Source organism: Macaca fascicularis, chromosome 7 (genome assembly GCF_037993035.2).
Source record: "Macaca fascicularis isolate 582-1 chromosome 7, T2T-MFA8v1.1".
Classification (NCBI taxonomy): Eukaryota; Metazoa; Chordata; class Mammalia; order Primates; family Cercopithecidae; genus Macaca; species Macaca fascicularis.
In genome coordinates, this window is record NC_088381.1 from 141252111 (window position 1) to 141274381 (window position 22271).

At 39.7% G+C, this 22271-nt stretch overlaps 1 protein-coding gene across 50 annotated transcripts in view; it reads right to left on the bottom strand.

The window, feature by feature from the left end:
* Positions 1-22271, bottom strand: part of NUMB (NUMB endocytic adaptor protein) — a 193111-nt gene that overhangs the window by 80515 nt on the left and 90325 nt on the right. For 27 of the 50 annotated variants that reach the window (XM_073997746.1, XM_073997726.1, XM_073997740.1 and 24 more), the window contains 2 exons: positions 14492-14576; positions 1592-1732 (listed from right to left, as the gene is read on the bottom strand). In XM_073997746.1, the coding sequence (XP_073853847.1) occupies positions 1592-1717 (126 nt within the window). In that variant the 5' untranslated portion in view covers positions 1718-1732; positions 14492-14576. The remainder of the gene's footprint in view (positions 1-1591; positions 1733-14491; positions 14577-22271) is intronic. The other 23 variants (XM_073997748.1, XM_073997728.1, XM_073997742.1 and 20 more) reach the window with 1 other exon arrangement.

Here is a 22271-nt window from a genome sequence, read left to right on the forward strand (position 1 = left end):
GTGCATACCTGTAGTCCCAGATACTTGGGAGGCTGAGACAGGAGAATTGCTTGAACCCAGGAGGAGGAGCTTACAGTGAGCCGAGATGGTGCCACTGCACTCTAGCCTGGGCGACATGGCAAGATCCCATCTCAAAAAAAAAAAAAAAAAAAGAAAAAAAAGAATATATAGGAAATAGGCTGGGTGCAGTGGCTCATGTCTGTAATCCCAGCACTTTGCACTTTGGTAGCCGAGGTGGGAGGATCGCCTGAAGTCAGGAGTTCGAGGCCAGCCTGGCCAACATGGTGAAACCCTGTCTCTACTAAAAATACAAAAATTAGCTGGGTGAGGTGGAGCACCCCTGTAGTCCCAGCTACTCAGGAGGCATAGGCAGGAGAATCGTTTGAACCCAGGAGGTGGAGGTTGCAGTGAGTCGAGATCATGCCACTGCACTCCAGCCTGTGCTATGGAGAGAGACTGTCTCAAAAAAAAAAAAAAAAAAAAAAAGGAAGAATATTTAGTAAATAGACAAAAAATTAACATTTCATATCGAACTACAATTTTTCCTTTAAGATATTAACATTTGGTCTAATTCTATTTTTTTGGCCCCACATTTAATACATCTCACACTGTGATTACATAATATATTGCTTCTTTTTATTAAATAGCAAATAACATATACATTTCTTTCATTTCACTAAAATATGACCTGTCTCGGGCAATACAAAGAAAAGCACCTGTATATCACTGCCTTCTCAGTATCTTCACTATGTTCTTAACCTCTGTGAGTCTCCACTTTCTGATCTTACAACTGAAGGCATTAGTTTAAATGACCCCTGTACCATTAAAAGTTAGAAGATTAAAGGGAAAACTCCCTTTTATTTAACTCTTCTCATTTAAGGATTTCTAAAATACGCAAGACTTGTATTTAAGACAGCTGACTTACACTCCCTCAGTTTCACCAGTTAGTAAGCACATTCCACTGAAAATTTGAGTCCTGATAATTTAGGATCTTTAGGTATTTCAGGATTAGTATTCTTATCAGAATATTTGTACTGACTCCACATTATATAGCAGAAATTCATATTTAAATATAAAAAGAAAACTCCCTAATTAAAATCTATCTTGTTTTCTCTCTCATTATTTTCCTTTTTCTTTTTTTTTTTTTTTGAGACGGAGTCTTGCTCTGTCCCCCAGGCTGGAGTGCAGTGGCCGGGTGTCGGCTCACTGCAAGCTCCCCTTCCCAGGTTCACGCCATTCTCCTGCCTCAGCCTCCCAAGTAGCTGGGACTACAGGCGCCCGCCACCTCGCCCGGCTAATTTTTTGCATTTTTTAGTAGAGACGGGGTTTCACCGTGTTAGCCAGGATGGTCTCAATCTCCTGACCTCGTGATCCACCTGTCTCGGCCTCCCAAAGTGCTGGGATTACAGGCTTGAGCCACTGTGCCCGGCCTATTTTCCTTTCTTTCTCATTTAATTCTATCATTGAAGCAGACTGTGAAGGGATTTGATTTTTGGAGGGTTCTCTTAATTGTCCTTATTAATGAGATTTCACATACACTAGATTGTCAGTTATTTTCCACATACAGACTTATAGAAACATCAGCTCTTACCTTAACTGGGAAGCTACATTTTCCAGTGCGAACGCCTTCTTCATCTGTCTGCCACTGATGTGGACGACTGGCCTCTGGAACATAAACATCCTTCTTTCTCCTAAAACTTTGCCGTAGTTTGTTCATTTTAATTTTTACAGCCTGAAGACAGAGGAAAAAAAATATTTAAAAGAAATATTACCTTCTTACATATTTAAACTTTGGATTACCACATTAACCAAAAATCTAATTTCCAAAATTAAAGGTTTTGGCTTTTATCTAAGCAATATATAATTATTATGTAACCACAGTGTAAAGGGAAAATGAATGATTAGAACAATTCCTCTTAGAGTAACACTAAGTTCAAACAAACAAATCATTTTACGTTTTGAAAAGACAACTACAATACTGGTCCTTGTAAGAACAACAATAACTTCTAGTAGGATTTGAAGATATATTATCCTCAGAATTTTCAAGAACTTTAGTTATAACAAACCAATGAGAAATTCTCCCTACCCATCTACCTCTCAGATCCATTCCAACACCTGAAAATGGAAATTCGTACATGTGGGCCAAATTATAGACTGCTAACAGTTTCGAAAAACCTGTATACTTATTAAGAAAAAAAATCATTCTGAAACACTAAAATTTAGGAATCTTTTGGCCTCATTATTAGCATATGAGCAAAGCAGGGATTACAATCACATTTTTATAAAAGATGTCATGAAGAATAAAATATAGTTTTCTTTAAACACACTTAAAGCCAGGCGCAATGGCTCATGCCTGTAATCCCAACACTTTGGGAGGCTGAGGTGGGCAGATCACTTGAGGTCAGGAGTTCAAGACCAGCCTGGCCAACATGGCAAAACCCCGTCTCTACTAAACTACAAAAATTAGCCAGGTGTGGTGGCGCACACCTGTAATCCCAGGTACTCAGGAGGCTGAGGCAGGAGAATCACTTGAACTCAGGAGGTGGAAGTTGCAGTGAGCCGAGATCATGCAGCCTAGGTGACAGAGTGAGACTGTGTCTCAAAAATAAGTAAATAAATAAATAAGCACACTTAAAAAAAATGTGCTACTAGGACTAAATCTAGAGAAAAAACATTTTTTTTTTTCAGACAGTCTCACTCTGTCACCAAGGCTAGAGTGTAGTGGCGTGATCACAGCTCACTGCAACCTATATCTCTCTGGCTCAAGCAATCCTCCCACCTCAGTCTCCCAAGTACTGGGACTACATAGACATGTGCCACCACACCTGGCCTTTTTTTTTTTTAAAGTAGAGATGAGGTCTCGCTATGTTGCTCAGGCTGGTCTGAAACTTCTGAGTGAAAGCAATCCTCCTGCCTTGGCCTCTCTAAGTGCTGGAATTACAGGCGTGAGCCACCACACACGGCCAGAAGAATTTCTTGCAAGCAGTATGACGTCAGAATGCCTTTCCATATCGATAATCATCATAGCAACATAAAAAAAAAAAAAAAGACAAAGGTACAAGTTTCATTATCAACTTTGTAACTAAAAGGTGTTGGCCAGGTGTGGTGGCTCACCCTTGTAATCCCAGCACTTTGGGAGGCCGAGGCAGGTGGATCACTTGAGGTCAGGAGTTGGAGACCAGCCTGGCTAACATGGCGAAACCCCATCTCTACTAAAAATACAAAAAGTAGTCAGGCATGCTGGTGCACGTCTGTAATCCCAGTTACTTGGGAGGCTGACAGGAGAATCGCTTGAACCTGGAAGGCGGAGGTTGCAGTGAGCCGAGATTGCGCCACTGCACTCCAGCCTGGGTGACAGAGCAAGACTCCGTCTCAAAAAAAAAACAAAGTGTTATAGTCAGTTCTTTATTGTGTTACTGGAAGAGTTACCTCTTGAATGCTGTCAAAGGTACAGTAGAAATCACAAAACTACAGAGAAAGGAGACCTAACTTAGAAGAAATTATAGAACATTCAAAAAAACAACAAACATAATAAGTACCCCCTTGCAGAGTAAAATCTCAAAATCTTAAACTAATACCTCCAATTTTCTGTTAAGAAGCATAAGAAGCATGTCTCACTCTTTCCATGAAGGATGCAAGCACCTCAACTAGCCTAAAAGTGATCTTAACTCAAGAAAATGATGTGACAAAGCTATAAAAAGCTGTCCTTTCTGTCAGGAGTGTTAAATAGCAATGGATTGAACATCAATTCCCACAAGTCACCAATAAAGACTTGGAAATCAAAGTTTCATTCTGAGGAAAGTCATTTTGTATTTTAAAATCCATAATGCCACAGCAGAACTATCACCAAACTAGCTAGTTTGCACAAACAAGCCAATCTTACCATATATCTTTAAAGGTAGAAATTCTGACAGAGGACTGGCAATGTAAAAACCTCTGGATTTTCTAAAAATGAATTTAAGCAGATCACTTATTCCTAAACTACCTAAATGAAGGCCTACCTTACTGTACAAGACTTCCAAAAAGAATTCCATAACCTTCCTTGAAAATATATCCTGTTGCCAGGCACGGTGGCTCATGCCTATAATCCCAGCACTTTGGGAGGCCAAGGCAGGTGGATCACCTGAGGTCAAGAGTTTGGGACCAGCCTGGCCAACATGGTGAAACCCCATTTCTATTAAAAATACAAAAATTAGCCAGGCGTGGTGGCATGCACCTGTAATCCCAGCTACTCGAGGCTGAGGCAGGAGAATCACTTGAACCTGGGGGGCAGAGGTTGCAGTGAGCCGAGATTGCGCCACTTCACTCCAGCCTAGGCGAAAGAGAGAAACTCTGTCCAAAAAAAAAAAGAAAGAAAGAAAATACATCCTGCTATATTCTTTTAAATCACATTTTAAAAACATACATTGGCTGGGCACAGTGGCTCATGCCTGTAATCCCAGCACTGTGGGAGGCTGAGACAGGTGGATCACGAGGTCAGGAATTTGAATTTGAGACCAGCCTGGCCAACATGGTGAAACCCCGTCTCTACAAAAAATACAAAAATTAGTTGGGCGTAGAGGCACACACCTGTAATCCCAGCTACTCAAGAGGCTGAGGCAGAAGAATCGCTTGAATTCTTCTGAGGCAGAGGTTGCAGTAGGCTGAGATTATGCCACTGCACTCCAGCCTGGGCAACAGAGCAAGACTGTGTCTCAAAAAGAAGTTAAGTAAATAAATAAATAAACATAAAAAACAAAAACATACACAAATACAAGTATAAGAAAATGAAAAACCTCTCTCCTTACTCAAGTTGGCACTCTCCAAATGATCTTAAAGCCAAACAAACAAACAGACAAAAAACCCACACACACAAAAAAACCAAACAGGCCGGGCGCAGTGGCTCAAGCCTGTAATCCCAGCACTTTGGGAGGCCGAGACGGGCGGATCACGAGGTCAGGAGATCGAAACCATCCTGGCTAACACGGTGAAACCCCGTCTCTATTAAGAAATACAAAAAACTAGCCGGGCGAGGTGGTGGGCGCCTGTAGTCCCAGCTACTCGGGAGGCTGAGGCCAGAGAATGGCGTGAACCCGGGAGGCGGAGCTTGCAGTGAGCTGAGATCCGGCCACTGCACTCCAGCCTGGGCGACAGAGCGAGACTCCGTCTCAAAAAAAAAAAAAAAACAAAAAAAAACAAACAAAAAAAACAAACAAAAAACCCTGTATGATTCCTTTCTTCTTAATTTCTTTGTCTTAGCAAAGACAACTACTCAGCTACCTACTTGGCCAAGCCAGACACCTGAAAATCATCCCTGCACTCAGCCTTTCTCTGGCCTGATTTTACGTCCTTAGTAGCTCTCGAATTCATCCCTCTCCCCAACTGTTTCAGTCCTACTATCCTGAGACATTTTTCCTTAAATTATTGCTTTAAATAATTTAGAGACATACTGGGATGGAGCTCTGTAGAGGCAAAGAGACCAAAATACTCAAGTATAAGTGATACTCAAGTATTTTAGTCTCTTTGCCTCTAACAGAGCTCCATCCTAACATGTTCTAAAACACAAATCTGACCATGTATCCCCTCTTTTTAAAACCCTTCAATTGCTTCACACCACCTTCAAGACAAAGTCCAAATGCATGGCAAACACAGTCCTTCTTCATCTGGCTTCTCTTACCAGTCCCCATTCACAGACTAACCTCCAGCTACCCTAAACTACTTACTGTTCTCCAAACAAAGCATGCCCTCTTTCAGAGCCTCTGTATATGTTCCTCCCTCTGCCTAGAAAGAAATACCATAACCTGTGCATGTCTGGTTAAAGTCTACTCATCTTTAAAGAGTCAGTTCAGGAGTTAACCTCTTCAGGGAAGCTAGACTCTTTTTTTTTTTTTTGACAAGCCCCTATTTGGCTTGGTTAGGTCCTTCCACTTCATATAATTCGGATTAACACCTTCTTCTTACTTCTATTATTGTATGCATCAACCTTATAGTAAGTTCCTATTTCCTTAATGGTTGACTGTATCTTACTTGTTTAAATATACCCTTGCATTGTAACACACTGCCTGTCATGTATAGCATACTATAAATTTGAAGAATTGAAAGATAAAACAGACCCCCATCACAGTAGAGGCTATGTCACTACGTAGGAAAAGTCCCAGCATACAAGACCAGAGAATCATCAGTGTTGGAAGAGACTGAAGGTGTAATAGTCCAACCTCCCATTGACAAAGGAACCACTGACAACTTCCATTAAAAGAGGACATCCAACAATGTCTGTCTAAATAGATCTAGTACAAGTTTATTTGCTCTTTGGGCAGCTATTTATTGTTGTACCATTCTGTTGCCCAATAAGAGAAAAGACTGAAAGTGTCAGCCAGTTTAGGGTCTAAGTATCTTGTTACTTTCTTTTTTAAAAAATGAATTTGGAAAAACAAAAACACATAATTATGATATCTTGCTTAATACTTCTTAATAAATAATTATCACTAGCCTATAATTCCAGCTACTCAGGAAGTTGAAGCATGAGAATCATTTGAACCCAGGAGGCAGAGAGCCGAGATTGTGCCACTGCACTCCAGCCTGGGTGGCAGAGTGAGAATCTGCCTCAAAATAGTAATAATAATAACAATAAAGCACGTTAAGACTTTAGAGATAAAAATACATATAGCCATCACCCCAAACTCCACAATACACATATATACAGACTGACTTCATTAGAATAATATTACTTTAAGAATTAAATCTTTACTTATAAAACAAAATAATTTTGCTTTGATATAGCAAGGATTGATTTAGCAAGGAACATCTTGATGAAAAAGGGCAGAATTGCTGAGGATGCTGGCCTACTTTTTACACTAGCTTTCCTCCTGCATCTGTCAAGTGTGGGATGAGAAAAAGGTGCTGCAATCTGGAGAGAGAGACTAGAATAAAAATACATTTGATTCCAAGAATGGGGAGGTGGTAGAGGGAATGGGGTAGGAGACAGAAAAAATGCCACTGAAAAAATTACAGAAATAAGAAATAAGCTGTTAAAAACAGCTCTGCTTCCCTTTACTGACAAATAACTTGGCAAAATATCTACACATGTCTCTTCAATTCTTTAGTCCTCTCTTGTCTTGCTCCTCTCTTTTTCCCTCACCCCCGACTCTCCCCTTATCCAAGCCATCAACAAAAGACTTCTAAAATACATCTCAAAACTGTCCACTGCATTTAACTCCATCACCCATAGTCCAAGATAACTTTGCCTCTTACATGGACTAGTATAAGCCCTAGTATTTATTTCTATGTCCTCTGTCGTCCCTCTCTCATCAACTATGTACAAATTAGCCACCGTAATCTTTAAAAATGTAAAATGGATCATGGCATTGCTTAATAGTTCCATGGCTTTCCAATGTATCTTGAAATAAAATCCAAACTCTCACTATTCAGTGAGTCAGTAATGGCATAATAATTCACACTGCTCAAGAAGTGGTGCTTACAATAGTATCAGAACATCACAAATACACAGTACATGTTAGCATATAAAGGTATAGCCCCGGCTGGGCGCAGTGGCTCACGCCTGTAATACCAACAATTTGGGAGGCCGAGGCATGTAGATTACCTTGGTCAGGAGTTCAAGACCTGCCTGGCCAACAGGGTGAAACCCTGTTTCTACTAAAAATACAAAAAAATTAGCCAAGTGTGGGGGCAGGCACCTGTAATCCCAGCTACTCGGGAGGCTGAGGCAGGAGAATCACTTGAACCTGGGAGGCAGAGGTTGCAGTGAGCCGAGATCGCACCATTGTACTCCAGCCTGGGCGACAAAGTGAGACTTCATCTCAAAACAAAACAAAAAAAAGTATGGCCCCTGCATGTCTCTCTTGCGTTGAGGTGGCATTCTTCCCAACTAACTCTTTATGATCCTTTCAGTTAACTGCAAGCTCATTCTCACTCTAGGCCTGTTGTTTCCTTCTCCCTGAAATACTCTTCTCCCAGACCCTTCACCAATACATTTGTCTCCCACTCATTCTTAACTCTCAACCTAAAAGTTGACGTCTTTTTCTACTTTCTAAATACCATCCTCTATGATTCCTTATTATACTACTCTTTTCATTTCCTTCACAATTTATTTTATCTTATTTTATTTGGAGACAGGGTCTATCTTATCTTTTATTTTATTTTATTTGGACACAGGGTCTCACTCTGTCACCCAGGCTGGAGTATAGCAGCACAATCTCACTCGCTGCAGCCTCAACCTCTCGGGCTCAAGCAATCCTCCCATCTCAGCCTCCCGAGTAGCTGGAACTACAGGCACATGTCACCACACCCAGCTAATTGTTGTGTTTTTTGTAGAGATGGGTTTTGCCATGTTGCCGAGGCTGGTTTTAAACTCCTGAGCTCAAGCAACCTGCCCACCTCAGCTTCCAAAAGTGCTGGGATTATAGGTGTGAACCACTGCACCTGGCCTATAGTTTCTAATTACTTTGTTTCATTGCTTCAGCTCTTCCTTGATCATCAGATGCTTCAGCATCCATTCAGTAAGTTATCTAACTTGCTAAAGGTAGAAAGCATTGGCTTCTGTTCTTTCTATCCAAAATAATCTTAACTAATGTAAATATTAAGTATTCTCCTTTTACCAAAAAGCTAAATAATTGTTCACTAATATAAATATGTCAAAGCCTGTGCTATGATTATACATAGATTCTTCCTTTAATTTTTTTGATGTTTCAGAATTTCTTTTTTTTTTTTTTACTTTTATTTTCAGTTTGGGGGTACATGTGAAGGTTTGTTACACAGGTAAACATGTGTCATGGGGGTTTGTTGCACATATTATTTCAACACCCAGGTATTAAGCCCAGTACCCGATAGTTATCTTTTCTGCTCCTCTCCCTCCTCCTACCCTCCCCACTCAAGTAGACCCCTGTGACTGTTGTTTCCTTCTTTGTGTTCATAAGTTCTTATCATTTAGCTCCTATCAATTGTTAATTAAACAATATTCTGTATCCAACAAAATATTGTGCTAGGTACTAGAAGAGCCAGGATGAAAAATTTTTTATTTTAAAATAACTTTTATCAAGACCTCAAGGTCTTGAATGATATAAGAACACAATGAAAGAAACAGAAAAGGGGCATTTCTTTTTTTTTTTTTTTTTTTTTTTTTTTTTTTGAGACGGAGTCTCGCTCTGTCACCCAGGCTGGAGTGCAGTGGCCGGATCTCAGCTCACTGCAAGCTCCGCCTCCTGGGTTCACGCCATTCTCCTGCCTCAGCCTCCCCAGTAGCTGGGACTACAGGCGCCCGCCACCTCGCCCGGCTAGTTTTTTGTATTTTTTAGTAGAGACGGGGTTTCACCGTGTTAGCCAGGATGGTCTCGATCTCCTGACCTCGTGATCCGACCGTCTCGGCCTCCCAAAGTGCTGGGATTAAAGGCGTGAGCCACTGCGCCCGGCCTGAAAAGGGGCATTTCAAACAGGGAATGGGGTAGGATGAAAAGTCATGCTATGTATGTAAAAATATGTGTTTCCTCAAAACTAAGATACTACTGATTATAAGATGCACCACTATTTTATGTTCCACTGAAAAAGAAAACATGGAGGCCAGGTGTGCTGGCTCACACCTATAATCCCCACACTCTGGGAAGCTGAGGTGGGTGGACTGCTTGAGCCCAGGAATTCGAGACCAGCCTGGACAACATGGCAAAATCCCATCTTTACAAAAAATACAAAAACTAGCCAGGCGTGGTGCTGTGTGCCTGTGGTCCCAGCTGCTTGGGGGGCTGGGGTGGGAGGATCACTTTAGCCAAGGAGGAAGAGGCTACAGTGAGCCATTATCTTACCACTGCACTCCAGCCTAGGTGACAGAGTGAGACCTTGTCTTTAAAAAAAAAAAAAAAAAAAAAAAAAAACTGCTAAAATTGTTTGTTAAGAATTGTTCATTTATTGTGAAATATCACAATAATAAGAAGTATCCCAATGGGAGACGATTCCCAGTTCCAGAGATGTTAAAGTGTGAGAGAAAGAGAGAAAAGAGAACGAGGAAAAGGGGGAGGAGGAGAAACAGAAGGTGAAAGAAAAAGAAAATTATCATCTAATTTTGTTTCTTTGAGACTGCATCTCACTATTGTCACCTAGGCTGGAGTACAGTGGTGTGATCATGGCTCACTTCAGTTGTGACCTCCCAGACTAGGTGATCCTCCCACTTCAGCCTCCCAAGTAGCTCGGACTACAGGTGCGCACCACCATGCCCAGCTATTTTTTGTAGAGATGGGGTTTTGCCACACGTTACCCAGGCTGGTTTTGAACTCCTGGGGTCAAGTGACCCACATGCCTTGGCCTCCCAAAGGGCTAGGATTACAGTGAGCTACTGCACCTGGCCTATCACTCTATTATTAACAGAAAATCAGCTTTCCAAGAACCTCGGCAAGCCTCAATGATATAGAATATTGGTTACTCATTAAAATTTGTTATCAAAAAGTGGAGAAAAGGCCACTTGAAAGGGTGATCATGGGCTGGGTGCAGTGGCTTATGCCTATAATCCCCGTACTTTGGGAGGCTGAAGCAGGAGGATCGTTTGAGTCTAGGAGTTTGAGACCAGCCTGGCCAACATAGTGAGACCCTGTCTCTATTAAAAAAATGAAAAATTTAAAATAAATAAAGCTGGGCGCGGTGGCTCACACCTGTAATCCCAACACTTTGGGAATCTGAGGCCGGTGGATCACCTGATGTCAGGAGTTTGAGACCAGCCTGGCCAACATGGCAAAACCCCATCTCTACGAAAAATATAAAAAATTAGTTGGGCACATTGGTGTGTGCCTGTAGTCCCAACTACTCAGGAGGCCGATACAGGAGAATCACTTGAGCCTGGGAGGTGGAGGTTGCAGTGAGCCTAGATCACACCACTGCACTCCAGCCTGGACAACAGAGACCTTGTCTCAAAAAGAAAAAGGAAAAAAAAAGAGCTCAGACAAAATGGATCAATTCCTACAAAAAGACACTCTCTAAAAACTGACTTAACTAGAAACACAATCCTAAATGAAACCATTCAGAATACTGCATACCTCCCCAGGAAAATATTAAACCCATCACCCCTAAAAATACCATGCCCAGACAGTTGAACAGAAGTTCAACAAAACTTTCATAAAAAGATCATTCTAGTCTTAAATAAATCTTTTCAGGGGGAAAAAAACAGTTTCTAACTCATTATTTGAGGCTGGCATAATCTGGATACCAAAACCAAATAAGGACAAGAAATTAAAATTATGGGCCAATTTCACCTGTGAGTGAACATAAATGCAAAAATCTCAAACAGCCCAGGTGCAGTGGTTCATGCTTGTAATCCCAACACTTTGGGAGGCCGAGGTGGGAGGACTGCTTAAGCCCAGGAGTTCAAGTCCAGCCTGGGCAACATAGCAAGGCCTCATCTCTACAAAAAATTTTAAAAGTAGCCAGCCATGATGGTGCACCCCTGTAGTACCAGCTACTCAGAAGGCTGACGTGCAATGAACACTTGAGTCCAGGAGTTCAAGGCTACAGTGAGCTATGATCATACCACTGCACCAGACTGGGTGACAGAACAAGATCCCATCTTTTAAAAACAAAACAAATTAATAAACTAAATCCAACTGTATATTTTTTTCTAAAAAGTTCATCATGACAGCGTTTGGTTTATTTCAGCAATTCAACATTATAAATGTCATTCACCACATTAACAGAATAAAGGAGGAAAATTATGTGATCATCTTGTAAATGCAGAAAACATATTTGATAAAATTCAATACTCATTCTTCACATAAAAAATATCTTGGGCTACTAGGAAGAGAAATGCCTTTAACCTAGAAGAAGTTTCTACCAAAAATATATAGCAGGCCGGGCATGGTGGCTCAAGCCTGTGCCACCGTGCTAAGGTGGGCGGATAACCTAAGGCAGATAACCTGAGGTCAGGAGTTCGAGACTAGCTTGGCCAACATGGTGAAACCCCATCTCTATTAAAAGTACAAAAATTAGCTAGGCATGGTGATGCCCGCCTGTAGTCCCAGCTACTCAGGAGGTTGAGGTGGGAAGATCACTTGAGCCTGGGAAGCTGAGGTTGTAGTGAGCTGAGAATGTACCACTGTACTCCAGCCTGGGTGACAGAGTGAGACCCTGTCTTAAATAAATAAAAATTAAAAATAAAAATAAATAAATACACATACATATATACAGCAAACCTTAGCCATAATAGTGAAACAAAATAAGTACTTCCTTTAAATAATTAAGTGCAACATAAGAATGCCCTTTTTTTTTTTTAAGACAGGGTCTTGCTCTGTTGTCCAGGCTACAGTGCAGTGGCACGATCATGGCTTACTGCAGTCTCAACCTCCTGGGCTTAAGCAATCCTTCCACTTCAGCCACCTGAGTAGCTGGGACTACAGGTATGCTGTACCTACACACCTGCCTAGTTTTTATTTATTTATTTTAGAGATGGGGTCTTGCTATGTTGCCCAGGCTGATCTCAAACTCCTGGGCTCAAATGAAGGAATGCCTACTACTAACACTTGCATTGAATACTGTACTGAAAGTCCTAAATAGCATAGTTAAGGCAAGAGAAAAAAATAAAGCACGGGAAAGAAACAAAACAGAAAATGCAAAGAAAACAAAGAGGAAAAATATACCATTTACAATAGTAACAAGAAATAAGGTCTCTTTTTTTTTCTTTAAGACAGTCTCGCTGTGTCACCCAGGCTGGAGTGCAGTGGTGTGATCTCGGTTCACTGCAACCTCCACCTCCCAGGTTCAAGCAATTCTCATACCTCAGCCTGCTAAGTAGCTGGGATTACAGGTGTGTGCTACTATACCTGGCTAATTTTTGTATTTTTTAGTAGAGATGGGGTTTTGCCATGGTGGCTAGGCTGGTCTTGAACTCCTGGCCTCAAGTGATCTGCCCATCTCGGCCTCCCAAAGTGCTGGGCTTACAGGTGTGAGCCATCGTGCCTGGCCATCTTATTTTTCTTTATGGAAAAAAGAGAAAAATAATTTGCTGAAAAATATTTTAAATATCTAAATAACCAAAAAGATACTCTATGATCAAGGATAGTAAGTCTCAATACCATAAAAGAAGGAAATAAGTTAAATGTATATGCAGAATAAAAGCTATAGGCTGGGCATGGTGGTAATACCAGCACTTTGGGAGGCTGAGGTGGAAGGATTGCTCAAGCCCAAGAGTTTCAGACCAGCCTGGGCAACATAGCAAGACTCTGTCTCTATAAGAAAAAAATAAAAAATTTAAAAAAAAAAAAAAAAAGCTAGAGCTCTGGAGTTCATACAAGGCAGGTCCCAATCTTTAAATAGCTTTTGAATTTTTGTATAATTTTGCTCAAATTATCTCCCATTCATGGATGTTTATGCAACAGATATAAACTTATTATTAGTAAATAATCATAGGTATCTTACTTTAAAGAAATTGTAGTAATAGTTAATACAGCACTTTAGGATTCTGACAGCTAGAATAAACAAGTATGAGAAAAGAATACATAATCAGTTCATGGCTGAGTTCTAGTTGAACTAGTGGTCCCACTGGTTCAAAGTCATTCAGTGTGCACATTCACCATAGTGCAAGTTCTAATAAGCACTCCTGCAAGTGATAAAATGTTGCCAACGTTTTACGTAATACATGAGGTTTTAGTTCTTGGTAATTTTCCGTCAAGGCTGCCAAAACACCATCTCCTCATAAACTACCTGAAAATGTGGACATTTATTCTAAATATAAATTGCATTCTGAAGGGGAAGGCAGACAAAACACATTCATAATGCAATGACCATGTTAGGCTCAATGGGTACTTCTAGTGGACTTATGTATGGGCCTTATATATGTAAGGCTCTTGTACATGTGAGATCTATAAGCAGTTGCCCAAGTTGCTTTATAACAGATAGACCTGAATTTGATCAAATGAATAATATTCTTTAGATCTAACTCATTCGAGTTTAATTTTGTTTTATGTAAGTTTTGCCATGTCCTACATTGCTGCCTAAACATTGCTTTATCCAAATTTCCTAATACAGAATTAGATATTATGATAATTTTCTTTAATGGTTGCTAGGAGATGATAATACTAATCACTGACATTCACTGAATGCTTACTGTGTGCCAGGCATTGTTGTAAATGCTTTGTATGTATTAAATCGTTCAATCTTTACAATAACCCTATCAGGTGGATAATATTACCATCACAATTTTACAGATGGAAAACTGAAGTATGGAAAAGTTAAGCAACTTTTCCAATGTCACACAACAAGTAAATGAAGTGGCTAAAGGATTCATACCCAATTAGTCTGTCTCCAGAGACTAGACCCTTAAATACCATTTATACTGCTTTTCACAATATTGAAAAGATATGTGAAATTATTATAAAGGACAAAAACACTCAGCATTAAAAATATTATCAGTAATTGTTAAACAACAGTTAAGCAATATTAATACTAACACAACTTATCACAGGTTGATACTTCACAGCTATTTCAGATTCATGGTTATGATTAAGAGTTTTGAAGTTGGACAGACCTGGCTCTGAATGTTGGCTGTGCCCTTTACAAGTTGTGTAATTTTGGACAACTTTCGTAACTTCACCAAGCCTCAGTTTCCTCATCTGTAAAATGAGAATAATAAACATCTCACAAAATTGTTGTTAGTAACATAATTATTGCTGCATTGCACTGACATAGTAACTCCAAACAAAATACCTAGATACAAAATAAAGAGGATGTCCCATTTTCCCGATAAAATAAGACTTTATTATAATGATATACAGAAGACGATCACTCCAAGTTACTCCAACTGTAAGATCCACACACTAATGTAGAACCACAATTTTCTCTAATACATGATAAATAATTCCCCTATATAAAACTCAAATATCTACAGGTAAATTACTCGATCTTTCAAATAAAATATTGTGTGTGTGTGTGTGTGTGTGTGTGTGTGTATAGAGAGAGAGAGAGAGAGAGAGACAAATACAATATTGTTATTTATTGAGAGCAACTCCCACAAATCCCATTCTACACATATTCCTAGTAAGACCAGTAATTAGTATTCAAGGGGCCCAAAACAGGAAGAGCTGTGTCAAGAAGGATCAGTTTGGGCCAGGCACAGTGGCTGATGCCTGTAATCCCAGCACTTCAGGAGGCCTCGGCAGGAGAATCACTTGAGCCCAGGAGTTCAAGACCAAGCTGAGCAACATAGGGAAAACTCGCCTCTACAAAAAACTTTAAAAATCAGCCAGGTATGGTGACATGCACCTGTGGTCCCAGTTACTCCGGAGGCTGAGACAGAAGAATAGCTTGAGCCTGGGAGGTCAAGGCTGCAGCAAGCTGTGATCACGCCACTGCACTCCAGCTTGGACAACAGAGTGAGACCCAGTTTAAAAAAAAAAAAAAAAAAAAAGAATGGACTCATGTGGCACTGATAGGAAGGAATATTTACAAGAAATAAACAGAAAGAGAGAGACATATTGGCAAAGTCATAGGGAAAATGAACACCAAGATCAATGGAATATAAGGGAAACTTCTTCAAAACACTCTAGAGAATCTCCATGTTTAATCCCACAGTCCTATATTTATTTCCATTTTCACGTAAACTTAAACGAAAAATTCCATTCATTCTCTTGTAGCAAACAGCAGTTTCTGCAAAGTGTTTAAAAACAAAACAAACAAAACAAAACTTGGCTTGGAATTTGTTTTGCATATTTATTTCTGTCCCCAAAGAAAATATGTGTTTGGCAAGAGGGTAAATATTTTAGAATGACAGTTATAGAACTGGGATTTGGCTTTCAAAAGTGGAAAGTGGTCACAGAGTATCTATTCAGTTATATATTAAATATTTGATTTACAAAGAAAATTACACAAGCAAAATTAAACTATGAAATGGTATTCAAGGTTAGAAACATGGCAATTTGGGCCAGCACAGTGGCTCACGCCTGTTAATGCCAGCACTTTGGGAGGCCGAGGCAGGTGGATCGCCTGAGGTCAGGAGTTCAAGACCAGCCTGGCCAACATAGCGAAACCTTGTGTCTACTAAAAATACAAAAAATTAGCCGGGTGTGGTGACGGGTGACTGTAATCAATTCCAGCTGCTTGGGAGGCTGAGGCAGGAGAATCACTTAAACCCAGGAGGCGGAGGTTGCAGTGAGCCGAGATCGCGCCATTGCACTCCAGCATAGGCAACAAGAGCAAAACTCTGTCTCCAAAAAAAAAAAAAAAAAAAATTGAAAAGAAACACAGCAATTGGGATAAACTATTGATGGAGAACCTACTGTGTGTTAATACAGTCACAATATTCAGTATTAAGAGGAGTACAGAAAAATACTGACATAATTTCTAAGCTCTTGATTCTCATAATCAAGAAAAGGAATATTAAAAGCCTGTTTGACAAAATACTGCAAATGCTTTAAGAGAGGCACAAATTGCAACATGCCTTAAGAGGGGGATGAGATCACTGACTTGGAGAGAAGAAACAAGAAAAGACTTCATGGAAATTGCAGCATTTGAAAAGTGGAATTCCAACAACCCTAACTTCTGAATATAAAAACAACTTAAACTAAAAAGTTTTCCTTCTGTTAGTATGGAGGTGTATATTGTCTCTCAGGTGTCACTAAAATGGAAAGTGGGTAATAAAAATGTACTAAATAAATCTAATAGAACATTTTCTTTTCTTTTTTCTTTTTTTTTGAGATGGTGTCTCACACTGTCACCCGAGCTGGAGTGTAGTGGCACCATCTCAGCTCACTGCAACCTTCGCCTCCTGGGTTCAAGCGATTCTCCTGCCTCAGTCTCCTGAGTAGCTGGGATTACAGATGCTCGCCACCATGCCCAGCTAATTTTTTGTATTTTTAGTAGACACAGGGTTTCACCATGTTGGCCAGGCTGGTCTCGAACTCCTGACCTTGTCATTCACCCACCTCAGCCTCCCGAAGTATTGGGATTACAGGTGTGAGCCACCACGCCTGGCCCTAGAACATTTTCAAAAAGGAATTTGACAATAATAGCCATATCTTCAATTGCCATTTACCTTCAAATACTGTACTTAGAATTTTACATTAAGAAATTTGAAAAATTTAAAAAAAGAACAGACTTAAAATAAGACTGTTCACTCATTCACTTATTAATACTTTATAAAGTGAAAAACTATAACTGGACACAAAAATTAACTCTAAGAATTAAGGCAGTAAGACACAAAGGGATGTGAAATGAGTTACATAGAGCTGATTAATAAAAGGAAGCCTAATTTTTGTCCACATCTCTTCCCACGTCCAGAAGAACTTAACAAAGGCATTTTATGAAAAATACACTTAAAAAGTGTCCTTAGTAACAGATTTACATATGATACAAAAATCCTTTTAAAAATAGTTTATTAAGGTATAACATAGGTAGAAAGAAGCATACAAAGTGTAGCACTCAATTACTTTTCACAAAGATACACACATAATTAGAATCCAGATCAAAAACAGAACGTTAGTAGCACCCTAGAAGCTCCTCTATGTTCCTGCTTCCAGCCACTTCCCGTTCCCCTACCAAAGATACCACTATCTTAATTAACTAAACTAACATCATAGATGTGTTTTGCCTATACTGAATTTTACTAAAAAGAAATCATACAATATTACCCTTTTGTTGTTGTTTCTTTCACTCAACATTATGTCTAGGAAATTTATCCATACTCTTGTGCTTCCAGTTTGCTATGATTTGAATGTTTGTCTCTTCCAAAAACTCATGTTGAAATCTAATGGTAGTGGGGGGGGGGTGGGACCATTAAGAGATAATTAGACCACGAGGGCTCTGCCCACATGAGTAAGATTAATGGATTAACACCAATACAAAAGGGTACAACTGTCTAGAACAAAGGCCATCTAATTTTTACAAAATGCCCCTTCCTAAGAAAACTTATTAAATAAGAAATGCTTAGGAAATCCTTGAACTACCTATTTTAAAAATATTTAAAGCAAATAAATATAGAACATGAGGTGTTCGAGGTTACTATGCAATGACAGAACAACAAATAAAACAATCAGGTTCTTCTCTGTATGCCAACAATTTGAAATTTTTCTGCATGATCAGCATTTCCTTTGCTACTTTACTTTCTTTAAATAATTTTTTGTCATTTCTGTGAGTTCTATAAATTAAGTCAAGTTGGATTACAACTAAGATATATGAAAAGAGTTTAGGTAAATTTTTAACTTTATGTAATTTCCATTTTAAAGACATTTGCAAAGATCATCAATTATTTATATTTCATCTGATTTGCTGTATCATTCTCTTTCTCCTTGAGATTTTTCCTTGAGATGGGGTCTCACCATGTTGCCCAGGCTGGTCTTGAACTCTTGGACGGACTCCCATCTCAGCCTCCCAAAGTGCTGGGATTACAGGAGTGAGCCCACACCAGGTCCATCTCATACATTTTTTTCTGAACCATATGAGAGTAAGCTGTAAACACTATATACCATTTTAGTCCTAAATATTTCTGTATGTTCTGCTAGGAACAAGAATGCTTGTTTAGATAACCACAGTATAGTTAAGCAAATCAGTACCAATGTTAAAGTTACTATATAACAGCCAGGCTCGGTGGCTCACGCCTGTAATCTCCGCACTTTGGGAGACCAAAGTGAACGGATCACGAGGTCAGGAGATTGAGATTATCCTGGCCAACACGGTGAAACTCGTCTCTACTAAAATTTTAAAAAATTAGCCAGGCGTGGTGGTGTGTGCCTGCAATCCCAGCTACTCAGGAGGCTGAGGCAGAGGAATCGCTTAAACCCAGGAAGTGAAGCTTGCAGTGAGCCGAGACTGCGCCACTTCACTCCAGCCTGGAGAAAGAGCGAGACTCCATCTCAAAAAAAAAAAAACTTACTATATGTCTACAGTCCATATTGAAATATATAGGACTCAGTTATGTGTGTTCATTGTTACAGGGTTTTATGACTTGAATAGGTCCCCCCCAAAATTCAGGTGTTACCAATGTGACAGTATTAAGAGGTGGAGCCCTTAAGGAGTGATTAGGCCAGGAGGGCTACTCCCTCCTAAATGGGATTTAAGGCTTCGTGCAGCTTCAGCTAGCTTGTTTTTCCACTTTTTGGCCATGTGAAGACACTGTGTTCCTCGTCTCCAGAACAGACAATTGGACCTGCCAGTACCTTGATCTTGGACTTTCCAGCCACCAGAACTGTGAGAAAATAAAATTCTGTTTTTTATAAATTACCCAGTCTCAGGTATTCTGTTACAGCAGTATAAATGGGTTAAGAAAGAGAAGTGGCTGGGCTCAGTGGCTCACGACTGTAATCCCAGTACTTTTGGAGGCAGGGGTGGGAGGATCACTTGAGGTCAGGAGTTCAAGACAAGCCTGGCCAACATGGTGAAAACCATGTTTCCACTAAAAATACAAAATTTAGCCAAGCGTGGTGGCAGGAGCCTGTAATCTCAACTACTTGGGAAGCTGAGGCAGGAGAATCACTTGAACCTGGGAGGTGGACAGTGCAGTGAGCCAAGATCATGCCACTGCACTCCAGCCTGGGCGACAGAGCAATACTCCATCTCAAAAAAAAAAAAAAAAAAAAAAAAAGAGGCAAAGGAATTGTTTCTAGGCCCTCTTAGCAAACAAAGCTGAAATACATATATATATAAATATATAAAAATGTATATGTCTGTGTATATGCATGCACACATGTATGTGCCTATATATGTATATCTATATGAAAATATACATATGTGTATTAATCTGTATTTATATAGATATTAAATATTTAAATATAGATTAATAATACATTACATAGATATTAATAGATATTAAAAACCATAACTTCCCATTCAAATCTAACATCACAGGGTTTATTCTAGCCTTTTCTCTTTTCCATATATAAAACTCCTTTCTCCAACAATGAAAAAACTTGACTCCCATTATCCTCAATACACTTACTCATTTGTTCAGTCCTAGAACAAAAAACACTTTCAAAATTGCTAATTCATACCACTACAAAAGAAAAGCCTAGAAACTAGGACTCACTATTATTTATATTTATATTTCAAGATTCATTTCATTATATTCATTGTATTATATATCTTCAATATATGTTATATTCATTTCATTATATTTCATTATTCATCAGTTTATATATTCATTATTGTTTATATTTCTGCTCATCTTAAGAGTATACCATTTTACTTACTTTAAGTGGAGCCGAAATACAGTTAGGTTCATCTGATTCTGTTTGTACTTTTAGGGTTTTATCCCTATCTTTATTGATTTTTTTCTTATTTTGTTGTTTATAAAACATTAGCATGACATTCTCAACTGACATCATAAAAATTGTAACCAGGATTCTCTCTCTCACTGACGTTGGAATAGAGCTTTACAATTTAGGAAGTATATTTCCCATAAAAAATGAACCTTTCCATAGCCACTGCAAGCATCTACCACCACCCCACCCAGGCCCAGATGTTTCCTGGGAATTACTGTCTTTGGGTAATACAGAAAGAAGGGATAAAATGAAATGGGTGAACCATATTCCAGCAACCTCATAGATCATTACTTGTAAGGTAGCTTCAAACTGTGCTCCTTGTAGTGATGCCACAAGGTGCAACGGCAGGACCCAGTAGGTAGAACTGTAAGTCCCTGCCTTGTCTTCAGTTAAAGCTGCTATGCTTTTACTAGTATAATATATGAGGCTTTAGCCTCAGATTTTGTTCATTCAACTCACAAATATTTTTTGAGTGTCTGTGCTTGCCAGGCACTGTTCTTGGTACTTAGGATACTTCAGTGAACAAATCCGTCACGGGACTCACATTCTAGTTGTGTGGGAGATAAACAATAAATATAAATAAATTATATAGCTAGTTAAAAGCTAAAAGCTGTAGAACAATTTTGAACAAGGTAAAGGAGTTTAGAAATATCAGGGTCAGGGACAAGAAACATAATTTGCAGTATCAGAATGTTTGTTTAAGTCTCACTGAGAAAGAAAAGCTTCCTTTTTTTTTTTTCTTTTAAAGACAGGGTCTTACTCTGTCACCTAGGCTGCAGTGCAGTGGCAGGATCATAGCTCACTGTAACCCTGAACTCCTTGGGCTCAATAGATCTTCCCACCTCAGCCTCCCAAGTAGCTAGAAATACAGGTGCACACCACCATGTTTAGCTAATTTTTCTTTTTTTTTTTTTTTTTTTGGAGATGGAATTTTGCTCTTGTTGTCCAGGCTGGAGTGCAATGGTGTGATCTCAGCTCACTGCAACCTCCACCTCCCGGGTTCAAGCGATTCTCTAGCCTCAGGTTCCCTAGTAGCTGGGATTACAGGCATGTGCCACCACACCCGGCTAATTTTTGTATTTTTAGTAGAGATGGGGTTTCACCATTGTTGGTCAGGCTGGTCTCGAACTCCTGATCTCAGGTGATCCACCCACCTTGGCTTCCCAAAGTGCTGGGATTACAGACATGAGCCACCACGCCCAGCCGTTCAGCTAATTTTTTAAAAAAATGTTCATAGACAATTTTTTCTCTACAATGTTGTCCAGGTTGGTCTCAAACTCCTGGCCTCAAGCAATCCTCCCACTTTGGCCTTTTTAAAGCACTGGGATTACAGGTGTGAGCTACAGCACCTGGCCAAAAGCTTCCTTTTGTATATTTTATTTAGGCTTGAAAGTCACTGGGAAAGAAGAATAGCTGCCCAGTTTTCCAGTTGGTGCCAACCCTGTGTCTACAGGTCCAAGGATAGTCGACAGGAAAGAAAGACATAAAATGTTTTCCTTCCTTCTTTCAGAGAACCTTATGCCAAAATCTGGGAATGGTGGGTCTTTCTCTCCAGATCCTTCTATTTCATAAGTAATTGAATATTTCTCCTAGATTCTGGCAAAGGGTTTTCCATCCATCTCAATTTCAGAAATATTAAATGTTTATTTTCCTTCTAATTATTACAGTGGGAGATTGGCATAGGCAACATCAGAACTGTTAACCAAACACTTTTTTAGGAAACTTTTTAGCCCTTTAAGTTACATTAACTTTTTTTTTTTCTTTTTTGAGACAGAGTCTTGCTCTTGTCACCCAGGCTGCAGTTCAATGGCATGATCTCAGCTCACTGCAACCTCCACCTCCCAGATTCAAGTGATTCTCCTGCCTCAGCCTCCTGAATAGCTGGGATTACAGGCACCCACCACCACGCCCAACTACTTTTTGTATTTTTAGTAGAGACGGGGTTTCACCATGTTGGCCAGGCCAGTCTCAAACTCCTGAGCTCAGGTGATCCTCCTGCTTCAGACACCCAAAGTGCATAAGCCACCGCGCCTGGCCTAGAAACCTTATTCTTCTAAG